Source organism: Oxyura jamaicensis, chromosome Z, assembly GCF_011077185.1.
Source record: "Oxyura jamaicensis isolate SHBP4307 breed ruddy duck chromosome Z, BPBGC_Ojam_1.0, whole genome shotgun sequence".
Taxonomy (NCBI): Eukaryota; Metazoa; Chordata; class Aves; order Anseriformes; family Anatidae; genus Oxyura; species Oxyura jamaicensis.
Genome location: NC_048926.1, coordinates 22,678,354 through 22,691,618, shown reverse-complemented (window position 1 = coordinate 22,691,618; position 13,265 = coordinate 22,678,354). Strand labels below are relative to the sequence as shown.

The 13,265-nt window shown below is 37.1% G+C and overlaps 1 protein-coding gene across 1 annotated transcript in view; it reads left to right on the top strand.

Moving 5' to 3' along the window:
• The window catches only part of CENPK (centromere protein K), a 24,769-nt gene extending 13,753 nt beyond the window's left edge, over positions 1-11,016 (top strand). Inside the window, exons 6-11 of the mRNA XM_035310282.1 lie at positions 305-351; positions 1,733-1,815; positions 1,939-2,037; positions 2,270-2,405; positions 7,626-7,679; positions 10,561-11,016. Coding sequence (XP_035166173.1) covers positions 305-351; positions 1,733-1,815; positions 1,939-2,037; positions 2,270-2,405; positions 7,626-7,679; positions 10,561-10,719 — 578 coding nt within the window. The 3' untranslated portion in view covers positions 10,720-11,016. The remainder of the gene's footprint in view (positions 1-304; positions 352-1,732; positions 1,816-1,938; positions 2,038-2,269; positions 2,406-7,625; positions 7,680-10,560) is intronic.
• Positions 11,017-13,265: the final 2,249 nt, after the last annotated feature.

Sequence of the window (13,265 nt, the reverse complement as noted above, 5' to 3'; positions counted from 1 at the left end):
AGACTGAGGCAAAGAAGGCATTGAGCACCTCCGCCTTTTCCTCATCTCTTGTAACTAAGTTTCCCCCTGCATCCAGTAAAGGATGGAGATTCTCCTTTGAAGGATGGAGATTCTCCTTTGAGAATGTATAAAAAAAGTAATGCAAAAGTTTTAATATGGTACTTTTTTTTTTTCACTCTGAAGTGACCGAATATTAGCCCAGCATTTTAGAGGCTACAGTAGTTTCTCTCTAGACAGACTGCTTTTCAGTAAAAACAAACCTATATCACACAGAGCATAAATCTCAATTCATTATGTTTTTCAGTAATTTCGACTAATCCAGAGGTACTGCTAACATTAGGAAAGGAAGAGGTAAGTCTCTTTGTTTGTTAATAGATATGTTACAAAAATGAAAAACTACAATTGTTCCTGTGGTGGTCTATTGATAAGCTATTGTGTATGTTTGCTTAGGCATTGTGGTTGTTCTGATGCTTGTCTTCCTCTGAATTATAATTACTGAAATTTCCTAGTTGCAATGAATGACTTTATGCCAAAGTTTTCAATGTATTGCATTTCATACTTGCTATAAAATAGCGTAATATTATATGTTACAAAGAACTGTTGGTATTCTTAGATCTGGCATGCAGTGCAAATAATCTGCAAATATATCTTTGACTCCTACCAAACTTGAAAGAAAGGGCAAATCAGGAATATGTTAGCGGTAGCATTACACTATATTAGTTGGACACTGGTATGCAACAGTAGCTGATAATGTGCATGCTACTATGTTTTGTTTGTTTGTTTTTTAAAAAAGTACCTTTTGGTTTTCTTCCTCCTAGCAGCTTTCTTCCCTCTGGAATCACTGACAACAGAAAACCCAACTGCTGTTAAGAGCCAGAGTTAGTGTGTTGTTTGGTTACAAACTGATTTGACTGTCTTGCTCTAGCACGTTTGATCTGATACTCCATTTTGTGCCTTGTTTTGCTGAGGGTCCCCATCTTTTCAGGTGTCGCATACACAGGGCACACTTGCATCTGTAGAAGAATTTTTGTTTGAACAGGTTATAAAATAGTTTTCACTGTCTGTGTAAAAGGAGGCAAAATACACCCAAATCATAGGTTTTTCTTAAAAGGCATAAACTGTTAGAAATATTGCATTTTAGAACATAATGCATTATTGAAAGACCCAGTCCTCTGAGATGTATGTTCCTTATAATTGGGAGCACATATAGCTTCTGGCTGCAGTATCTTTGTTTCTTCCTCTTTCCTCTCCCATATAGGTCCTTATCATTGAGGACCATGTAGCTCATGTAGGCACCTAGTCTTTCTTGCAGCATCGTCATTTTTCAATGCTGTACATTTTATATTAGTGCATTTAACGTGGATTCATTCTTGCAAACAGCTTCAGTGAGTTAAAAAAATGCAGCCCTGCTGCTGTAGATGTTTTCAGTGTTTCTTCAGGTAGGCAGTTCACATGTGTGCTTCATGATCTGCTTCGGGTGCTGTGAAGAACTTCCTTGTTTTACAGAGCTTCAGTAAGACATTAATGAGCATCTGGAATAGAGACATTTTAAATGGCTCTAAACACATTTTAAAATAGTATGTCACTCTAGTCTGATTTCTTAAGAAATTATAGATAATATACCCTCTTCACCTAATATATTAAAACAGTTTTACAGATATAACCTTACGTAGAACAAATACTAAGGACCTGATTATCTGTGAACTGTAGGTTTATATTTACTTTTTTACAGTTGCAGAAAGTAAAGAAAGATCTTGAAATGGTGCTGTCAATAGTTCAGTCAAGGAATAAAAAACTGAGAGAAGATTTGAAAAGGTAATACAGTAATTTGGACTTAAGAATGTTGTAAGCCTTTTTTTACCACAAATTATTCTTCTGATTGTTTAAGGAAAACGGTATGTATCAGTTGTGCCACTTTCTATTTTTCATGTTTCAAAGAGAACAACAGTGGCATGACGAACAGGAGAAGATACTAGATGCTCTTAAAGAAATTGAGAAAAAGATGGAAACTGAAGTTGTATCACATTCCAAAAAAAGGTATTCCTATAATATTGAGTTTTTTTGTCTTGAAGAATTTAAATTTCAACAGAAGCAAGTGAGCAAACAAATTCTTAAAAAACGTACTACTTGTTTTGTAAAATAGATCAAATAATAGGATTATGATTTTGTAACAATAGAAAATAAGCAATTTTTAATTGAGAAAAATGTTACTTATTCTGTTGAGTTTGATATTCTATTGGTATGTTTTTACTACTATATTGGATACTAGAGCATTCCGAGAACTGAAAAATGAAGTCTTGAAAGTAAAGGCATATAAGGAAGAACTCTTAAATGCTTTGGGTGATTTCCTAGAAGAACATTTTCCCCTTCCAGAGGAAGATGGAAGAGCTAAAAAGACAAAAAAGGTGAGTTTTTTGTTTTGTGTATTTTTGTTTTGTTTTCTAAAGTATTGAATTTGTAATATTCAATTTTTATTTAATTCAATCTTTTTAAAGTCACTAGCAGAGAGACTTCTGCTATATTTTAAAATAAGTAAATAATTATATTCTTACAGCTGATCCTTTATGTTTATGCAGCATTTTTCAGCTTGGTTTATATTATCTAAGGCTGTTCCCAGCTGGATATTTTCTTTTTTAATGCATATAGCTTTACCCAATAAGATTCATAGTGATGTATTGTATTTCATACTAGACTGCAGTCTGTGCCAAATTTGGAAATGGTGAGGGGTTCACTCCAAATTGTTACACTTTTTCTTTCTTTTTTTTTTTTCTACTGGACTAGGCAAGTGAATTCATATTTTCCTTGGCAAAGCAAATTTTAATTGCCTAACAATGTTTTTGGAACAATAATAAGGACAAGTGTTTATAATTACAGCATAGTTTAGAATGTTAACCATCAGTTTCTGTTCAGACAAACTTGGCCAAAAATTATCTTAAACTTTAGGGAAAATAGGCAGTCAGGGAGTATTTTGCATAACCAATTCAAAGTCCACAGTAAAAATAAACCTTTTACCACTGCTATTTGAAAGACAAGTTACAAAATGCTACAAAAAAGGTAGGGGTGGAATTGCATTTCAGACAAAGTTCAGAACACAGAAACAGATTTCTGAATCTAGTTCCCTGTTATTGCAGACAACCACATAACACAACTTCTAGATTATGATTGAGCTTAATTTAAAATTTTGTTGTTGTTGTTGTTAATCCTGTTCGTATTGGAGTTTGTTCTACTGCCTCAATGCTCTGGTTAGAAACTATCTCCTAATTTGCAGTCTAAATTTATTCATGTCTAACACAGATCCATGTATTCTTACGCCAGTATTGTCCTTAGAATAGTTCTTTTTCCTTCTTGTGTTTATTCCTCCTGATGTATTTATAGACAGCAATCTTATCCCCTCTCTTTCTTTGCTTTGCAAATAGAACTAGCATAGATTTCCTGTTCTCTTGTAAGTTTTTCATTTCCTTGGCTTATCCTAATACCCATTTTCTATATTTGCTTCCTCTAGGATTCATCTTTTGTTGGAATCTGGTAGAAACCAGTATTATAAACAAAATATTGCTAGCTCATAATGACCACAAAAACAACAAATTAAACCCTTGTCTTTTTTCTTGCTGTTATTTCTAACTGATGAGCCCTAAGCTTCTATTAAAAAGTCTTGGTTTCACTCCGAACTACATACTTAGGATAGAAATACCAAATCCACTCTTTGAGGCACAATGATTGTCTTTGAAGTCATATGCATGTTCTTGTAGTATATTGCAGTTCTTCTATATATCAGTGCCTTCCAGTATCCTGCTATTAATAAGTATTGATCATGCCTACGTTTTGTGAAACCATTTAGAAAATAAATTTCAGGGAATTAACAGTCTTCTTTCAATCAGTTATATCCTCATTTCAGCCTGATCTGTTGTCTCCCCGTTTGCTGGTTCTTATTATAGTTTTTCCAGGACATTTCTTCAAGTGCCAATGACTTTCCAGATGCATTTTAAGCAGTTGTCCATTTTTTTTCCCATGGATGTCATTATAATTTAACCTATATTTTATATGAGATACATTAGTTCCTTTGCTACCATGTATGTGATGTCAGAGAAAAATTCGGGCTGGAAGTGATCTCTGGATTTCTTCCAATCCAACCCCATCATCAAGGTATGGCCAGTTTCAAGGCCAGATTAAGTGGCTCATAGTTACATCCAGTGAATATTTAAACATGTGAAACAGTGAATTTGTGTATGTGTTTCAGAATTGTGAGGAAGATTTTATTTTATAATTTCTCACACCAGAGCAAAATTCAACTCCTTGAATTTTCTCAGCCTTTGTTATACAGATTGTCAAAATTTATTAGTTACACCGCCTTTGTCTCTTTTCCATGCAATTTTCCTTATTAAAATGTAAAGAAAAAAGGATCACCCAAGGTCTTTGGGATTAATCTGTCCTTTCCCTCCTCACAGAAGGTCTCCTTCTACGTTTTATGATTTTACTTCAAAGTAAAAATTTATTTTGTTATATAAGCAAGGTCTTATCTTAATTTTATTTATACATTTCTTGAGTTTGTAAATAGTTTATTTTCTGATCCGTCCTTTTTATTTATTCATTTATTTATGGTCCATGTGAGTTCATAGCTGCTTTATCTTTAACTCTGTTGGATCTCCCTGGCTCAGCTACTGGTCCCCCATAATCTGCATCTAAGTGATGAACTGTAAAGGCTGGAGAGACAGCCATTTTCCCCGATGTTATTTGCCTGAATATGTCAGACATACAAATTGTCTGCATTAGCAATAGAACGGTGCTACATCGGTTCAGGAGAACTCATTGATAGCATCTCTTACCAGCTTGGTTCAATGCTCTTGAAGCACCTAACTCTTAACTCTGTGCGTCAGTAGTTTTCTTTCGCATCATGGATGCTTCTTGTGCTCTCAGTAGTTCTGTGTGACTGAACGTGCTTATGGGGCTGACAGCAACGTGAGCTGCTGTGAACCTATTCTGGTTCCACCCTCCTTTTACCCGACATCAGCACCTGGGACTGGGAGCAGGCAGGAAGACTTAATCAGTTAGCTTTTATTGTCACAGTGTGACACCTTTGGTATAGGTATGGATTGAAGTAAGAATTATCTTGCGTTTAAAATCTTAGACATAGGGAGATATACTTAACTATCTAAGATTAAATGTAACAATTTTAAAGCAATTCTTAATTACTTTAATAATAATAAGTTATAAAAGTAATCATTAATTAAAACACCTTGATGATAACTTCTTGGTACAGGTATTAAGGAAGCTGACTAGGAAAGGTGCCCTCTAAATTTGTCGCTTCTAAACAGAGGGGGTTTCATGGGTGAAGTGGCAATTGGTGGCTGTCTTGGACATAGTGATCATGGAGCAGTCAAGTTTAAAATCTCTGGTGATAGGAGGAAAACTGCCACCAAACCTTTAACCCTGAATATGGGGAGAGCAGACTTCAGGCTGCTCAGGGAACTAGTTAGTAATGTCCAATGGGAAACTGCTTTTGAAGACAATGGGGGTCCATCACTGCTAGTAAATTTTTAAGTACCACCTCTTAGGAGCACAGGAACAGGCAATTCCAAAATGATAGAAGTCAATCAGGTGGGGCAGAAGGCCAGGTTTGCTGAGCAGGGATCTTTTAGAAATTAGGCAGAAAAATAAAGTGTATGGCCACAGGAAGCAAGGCCAGGTGACATGGGAGGACTACAGGGATGCTGCTCATTGTTACAGGGAGAAAATTCATGCAGCCAGAGCTCAGTTAGAGTTGTAGTTGGCCAGTATTGTGAGTGACAATTCAAATGGCTTTTTAAAATATGTTAACAGCTAAAGGGAGGCCAGAGAAAACTAGTCCATTACTTGATGAGGATGGTCAGCTAACAAATAGAGACATAGACAAAGCAGAGACGTTTAATGCCTTCTTTGCCTCTGTCTTTAACACCAAAGATGGGCTCTAGGACCCCCACAGCCCTGAGTAGGAGTACCATGACTGTGGTAACAATAAACTCCCAGCCAGCCCTCAACTTGTGCAGTATTTGGTGCTCCAGCTGGGTGCATATAAGTGTATGGGGCCCAATAGGATTCATCCCAGGAAACACAGAGAGCTGGCTGATTTCATTGCAAGGCCTTTCTTCTTTACTTTTCGATGTTCCTGAGAATCTGGAGAGGTCCCAGTTGACTGGAAGCCAGCAAATGTCCCAGTTTTCCAAGAAGGGCAAGAAGAACACCTAAAAGACAATGCAGTCATTGGTCATATCCAACATGGGTTCAATCCTGTTTAACAAATTTAATTTTCTTTTAGGACAATGTCAACCACCTAGTTGACCAGGGGAAGACACTTGATGTAATTTTCAGGATTTCAGAAAAGCTTTCAATATGATGAGTGAACAATTGCATGAGGGCCAAAGTAAATGAGGTTCATTAGGCTGGTGGCTAGTCACTAGTGGGGTTCCACAGGGCTCCATTTTAGGGCCAGATCACTTTCATGTTTTCATAAACAACTTGGGTACAGGACTTGAAGGTATAATATTTGAGTTTGTGGATGGCACTAAACTGGGAGGAGCTGTTGACTCAAAGGTAGAAAGACCTTGCAGAGAGCTTGACAGGCTAGGTGGGCTGGGCAATCCCCAGCCATACGGCGTTTTAACAAGAGCAAGTGCCAGATTCTGCACCTGGGATGGGGTTACCCATGTATGTACAGGCTGTGGGACAAGAGGCTGGAGAGCAGTCCCAAGAAAGGGATCAGGGGGTTCTGGTTGATGGCAAGCTGAACATGAGACAGCAGTGAGCCCTGTCAGCAAAAGGGCCAACTCTGTACCCTGGGGTGCGTCAGGCACAGCACTGCTAGCTGGTCGGGGAAGGGATTGTCCCGCTCTGCTCTGCACCGGTGCGGCTTCACCTTGAGTACTGTGTGCGTTTTTGGGCACCACGTTATAAGAAAGATATAGAACTGTTTGAGAGAGTCTAAAGGAGGGCTACAAAGCTGGTGAAGGGCCTACAGGGGAAGATGTATGAGCGACTGAGGTCCCTTGGTTTGCTCAGCCCAGAGCAGAGCAGGCTGAGGGGAGGCCTCATGGCGGCCTGCAGCTCCCTCACGAGGGGAGCGGAGGGGCAGGCGCTGAGCTCTGCTCTCTGGGGACAGCGACAGGACCCGAGGGAACGGCATGGAGCTGGGACAGGGGAGGGTCAGGCTGGGGGTTAGGGAAAGGTTCTGCACTCAGAGGGAGGTCGGGCACTGGGACAGGCTCCCCAGGGCAGTGGGCACAGCACTCAGCTGCTGGAGTTGTTTAGACAACGCTCTCAGACATCTGCTTTGGTTTTTGGGTGGTCTTGTGTGGAGCCAGGAGTTGGACTCGATGATCCTTGTGGGTTCCTTCCAACACTGAATCTGTGATTCAATGATTAACAATATTAAAATTTATTATATTGCACTGATAGATTAATGATTTAAATCCTACCTTGTACTTGTATTATAACTAAATAAAAAAGTATATATCTTCAAGTGTTCTTTTCTATGCAGTAAAATAGTTGTGTGATTTATTTGTTTTAAATTAATTCAATCTGTCAGTTATGGTATTTCCTGAATATTTAGTTTGGGGACTTTGTTAATTTGGCTGGTGTGGTTATCTTTGCAGAAAACGTCTCAAGAGCCAGGTACACAACTGATAACACTGCATGAAATTTTAGAGGTGAGTTGATTTTGTTATGTAGAGATTTACGGGATTTTCTACTACTCAGGTCTGATCACAATATATTAATAAGGTAACAGTATACGACATACAACTGAGGTGTTTAAAAAGTAGAATGTTTAAGAATGTTACAATTCAATTTTAATTCCTATAAAATTAAACCCTCAAAATTTTACCAAAATCTTGGCAGTATTTTAGATGACTGTATTTTCTGTTTGATCTGGAGAATGATTGATTATCCCTTACTTCTTTATTTTAGAGTGTTTATCTTAAAGAATTTTTATGAGCCTCAGTAGCTCATGTGAGGGAACCAAATACTTTGGTTAAGAAAAAAAATCAAATAGTTCCATTTCATGCTCTGTTTTGTACTATGTAAATACAAATATTTCTGAAATGTAGTACAGTAAGTTTGCGAACCAAGTAATATATAGTCCCTTGTATTAACTGGGTTATAATATTTCATACAAGGAAATGGGTGAGTCTGATTCATGTATTAATGTATATTATTCATGTATAATCTAGTAGATTAAGTATGCTAACACTGATTAGTGTGCATTTTTCATTTGACTGTAACTTACGATCTTGAATTGCGAAGCATAATTCTAAAGGAGCATTAAATATCTTTTCACTAGCATTGTACCTTCTTGTCTTAAATGTAATTTCCTATTCCTCCTCCATCCTTACTCTTCAAATGCTTGTAAGCATCTATGTGTAAAACCTTCACTAGAATTAGAAAATAAAAATAAAACAATTTTTAAAGGGTGTTTTTATTTTTATTTTTTTATATTTTTTTTGAGGGAAAACTTGATGAATAACAACACTCTGGTGTTAAGATGGTATGATCTGGTCACTATGACATTGTTGTACTTCATTTAAAGCCCAGACAGTAAATTGGTACTTATATCATCAAAACCATTTTACATGCCTCAAGTATCTCAGTGTGCCTATTAATGCCAAAATAGGCAGACCTTGAAAACAAATCAGAATTTGAAATAGGCACGTTCCTTACAGAAATCAAATTTTAAAGCTTTTTTAATGTTTTAAAATTGTCCTTCTTATTTTTCTGATAATATTAATCTCTTTAAAATGTGAACACATCCAAGTAATACCAGATTTCTGTTTGGAAGAACATAATAGTTCCAACAGTTCAGATTTATTCTTAATTTTAACTGTTTTGGCCCAAACAGTGAATGTTCCTTATCTTTTTGTTTTGTTTTGTTTTGTTTTTCTCTTGAGCAACTTGGTTCTAGTTTCAAGTGTCTGCTAAATTTCAAAACTGTTTGCTTAGATATAGATAATAGTTTCTTGAAGAGACAAATTAAGAGTCGTCTTTGTATTGTAATTACAGACTTAGGACTTGTTGTTGTGCAAATGTAATGGATTCCCAGAATTACAACCAGTGTATGTGTTCCTGACCATGTCTCCTTAATCCCTATGTTTGCTTTTTGAATAATAACAGTGTACATTTTTTAATAAAGGCTAGGTAAATACATATAAATTATTTAGATACATTAATACCTGCTTCATTAAATTAGCATAAGACACCTCAGCAAGCTGTAATCTCATTTATCATTAAGCTTCAGAATTTTTATTTCAATAATTTTGTTCCATTAATGAGCTATAATTTTTAATACATAAATGTAGTGATTTTTTTTCCTTTTACACAGTTTGAGGATTATTCCTATTGGATTGAGGATTTAGTGAACTAATTTAAGATTTGAAAGATGTTTATAATACAAATGTATGTAAATAGCCATAAAAGGCTGTTTTTAGTATCAGATGTCAGAAAGGACTAAAACATCTAAAACAATGTAATTGGAATAAATATTCAGAACTGGAGCAGATGAATATAAAAGACAAACTGGGACAATTCTTTGAAGTGTTCTGAAAAAAAAAGGAAGAGTGTTTCTTGTTCTGAAAGTAGCATTAGGTGTCTGGGGAGAGAAGTAAAGTCTGTTAATGACGATTTTGATGCATTTTTTCTTCAGTAGTAAAGAGGAGGTGGGCAGAATATTTTGTACCTATTAAAACTGGGAAAGCTAGGGCATTTACAGTATCTTAGTAGAAAGATGTAATATCTGGGATGAAGAGAGAAAGCACCATGGGATAGGTAAAGTTAAATCATCTGTAGGTATATATTCCAAGTGATCAGTATTACAAGGGTATGAACATGGTCTTCAAAAACACAAAAAGAACATCAAAACTGGGGTTTGCATTTAAGTCTATTAGCTAACGATATACTTTGATAAAGACAGAATGAGAAGTAAGGAGTTATCAAGAGGTGCTGATTTTTCTAAGATGCTTGTCATGCCCAAACAAGAAGTGATAATAAGAATTTGTGTAATCCACTTAAGATACAAGCAGAAGGATTTTGGTATGTAAAAACAGTGAAACTGTCAAACAATCACAGTGATGGTTAGCTTCTCATAGGCATAAAGTTTTTTATTTCTAACACTGCCTACAGTAGGACACAAAATACAGGAAAAAAAGAAAAGAAAAGGAAGATATTTCTTTTTTTAGCTTATTAGTGAGAAGACATTTAGAAAAATGGTAAGATGGACATTCTTTTCTTCTAGAATCTGAAAAATTGGTGGAGAATGACTATTTATTGGTAGTCAGTTATGGCTTTGATATGAGTTATTTCCAAACAAGTGGCTTTCTCTCTTACTTGATGCTTTTAACCTCGTATTAACAGATACTGGCTAAATATTAATTATGTAAGGTTTTACTGTCCTAATGTTCATATTTTTTTAGGCATTTACAATTACACCGTCTAAAATCCAATAAAAATTTTAGATAGTGAAAAATCTTTGTCTGGATAAAAGGATTCCAGTTCTAATTTTTACATCATGTTCTAAATCTTGTACTTTTGGTCTTCCAGACCCTTATAAATAAATTATTGAAGACACCGCATGAACCCTATGTAACAATCAACGACTCATTTTGGCCACCTTATATTGAGCTGCTTCTGCGATGTGGAATTGCCCTGAGACATCCAGAAGATCCACACAGAATACGCCTAGAAGCCTTTCATCAATAGTGTGAAGATTTCTTTAAAACAAAGCAAAGCACCAGTCCTCTTCTCGGGAAGAGATACTTATGTTTTATGATGTACATATGTGTTTGTATCAGCAACTTGATCAGTAAAGAAGTTTAGTAATCTGTTTACCTTAAAAAGTCATATTTTATATGTGATTATTCTGTGCTTTTTAACTCTTCTCAATTTCATTTAATATTTCTTTGCTCTCTGTAGAGTCAAGATCTGAAGTAACTTGACTCCTTTGTGAACAGTATGTTTCCTAGAGACATTGCAAATAAATACATTGTTTTTAAGATAGACTCTGTGGAAAGTTGACATATCTTTCTGTGCAAAGGACTGATGATGTTGAGCATTTAACTCTACAACTGCGTAGATCCGTAACTGCCTCTTTTTGGGCTATGGTGTGTCTCAGAGATGTGAAACCTAAGTAGAAAGGGCAGACTGGTACAGTGGATTAAAATCAACCACTGAGTATCAAACATGTCATTTGAGTATGCTGTCTGGCTTTTTTGGAAGAAAAGTCTAACCTGCATACAGTTCAGTGTAGATTCCATTATACATACCTTTTTTTTTTTTTTTTTTTTTTTTTTACCAAGTGCGCTTTTATTGAGTGCACCTTCAGCAAGTTTGCTGATGACACCAACCTGAGCAGTGCAGTCAACACGCTGGAGAGAAGGGATGCCATCCACAGGGCTTGAGAGGTGGGCTTGTGCAGACTGCATGAGGTTTAAGAAGGCAAGTGCAAGGTTCTGCAGCTGGGCTGGGGCTATCCCAAGCACCAATACAGGCTGGGTGGAGAATGGATCGAGAGCGGCCTTGAGGAGAAAGACCGGGGGGTGTTGGTTGACAACAAGCTTGACATGAGTCGGCCATGTGTGCCTGCAGCCCAGAAAGCCAACCGGCTGCATCATTCTCATGGCCAGCAGGGCGAGGAAGGTGATTCTACCCATCTGATCTGCTCTTGTGCGACCCCACCTGGAGTGCTGTGTTAACTTTAAATTATGGAACTCACTGCCACTCCAGAAAACCCTTCTGCTTCAGCTTCACATGTGCTCAGGACTCCATCCTTCAATGTAGAGCTGTTTCCGTAGGTTCAGTTAAGTCACTTGCTACAGCAAGAGAAAAGCTGCAGAAATCCATAATCCATTTCTTATGGCCTAAAATGTGTTACCAGCTTTTGAGGGAAACTGGTTTGGACTGAAACAAGCTGTAGCTCTCAAAACCTGGCAAGTAAACAGAAGTTCAAGGCAGTAATGAAAAACAGATCTTCCTTATGAGAAAAGCCTGGAAGAGGATGGTCCATCAGTCGTATCAACACTCAGGAAAATCAGGGAGTTCTACAGACAGAGTAGAGTAATACCCACACTAGTCCTCATTTTGACAGGGACATTTTAGAGGATAGTATTCTTAGAGGGGAGATTGTGGTGGATTCAATTAGCTGGGCCCCTCTGTCACTCCACAATTATTTTGTACCCAGTCAAGGGTCGACAACAAGCAACATGCATTTTCTTTCTTCATGTAAGTATATCAAGTACAGCTGCTGCTGCACGGAAACTAATGCACACTTCTTGCTTAATACACACTGCTGCAGTTAAGAAATTGTACTGTGAAAAAGCCACAAAGGATCAGAGGGACGAGGTGAGCTTTCCACCCATGGCACAGCTAAGGGACTGGAACAGCTTATCAAGTGCTTAGCTTCCAATCCATCGTTGGGTTTCCAAAAATAAACTAACCTATGTTCCATTTCATGTTTGTGAATCACTCGTTGAATCCTTGTGCTTCTTTAACATGCAGAATGCCCTGTGACAAACAGCTTCATAATATAACTACCTATTGTGTGAAGTAGAACATCCATTTGTTTACCAGGCACAATACTGACCTACCCTAGATAATGCGAATAGACATTTTATATTAGGGCTCATTTTTACCTAAGTGAATTCCTTAGGTAACTTGCAGTAGAGAGGCTTACACAGTACGTTTGTTTTAACGTGCATTTTGGTACCACTTTTCTCTGGCCTGCTGGTAGAGAAGGCTGTGTACCCTCTTCCTCCCTGCTCAGTGTTCCCCAGGCTACTTCGATCATTTCTTGCTTCCTAAGATAAGTTGTCTCAGTGGTGTGAGACCTCAACAGAAAGGGCAGGCCTATACAAGGGATTTAAATTTACCACTGAGTATTAATTGTGTCATTTGAGTATGCAGCCTGGCTTTGTGGGAACAAAAATATTTTGCATATGGTTCAGTGCAGATTCCATTGTACATACCTTTTTTACCAAGAGTTTGTAAACTCATTAATAGCTTTTTCTGAAGGCTATATGTATACCGTATGTGTTAGTACAAGGGAAATGTCAGGATAACATTGAAACTCTTACTCCTGACAAGGGGATGTGGTCTGGATCAGTGTAAGTTCAAATACTGTCCTTGAAGAAAAAAGTACTTTTTTTTTTTTTGATCCTTTCTCCCCTCATAAGTTAGAGAACACTCGGGCATAGACACAGGTATTCTCCCCTCCATCAATTACTGACAATGACTAGAATTGTTCTGTCATA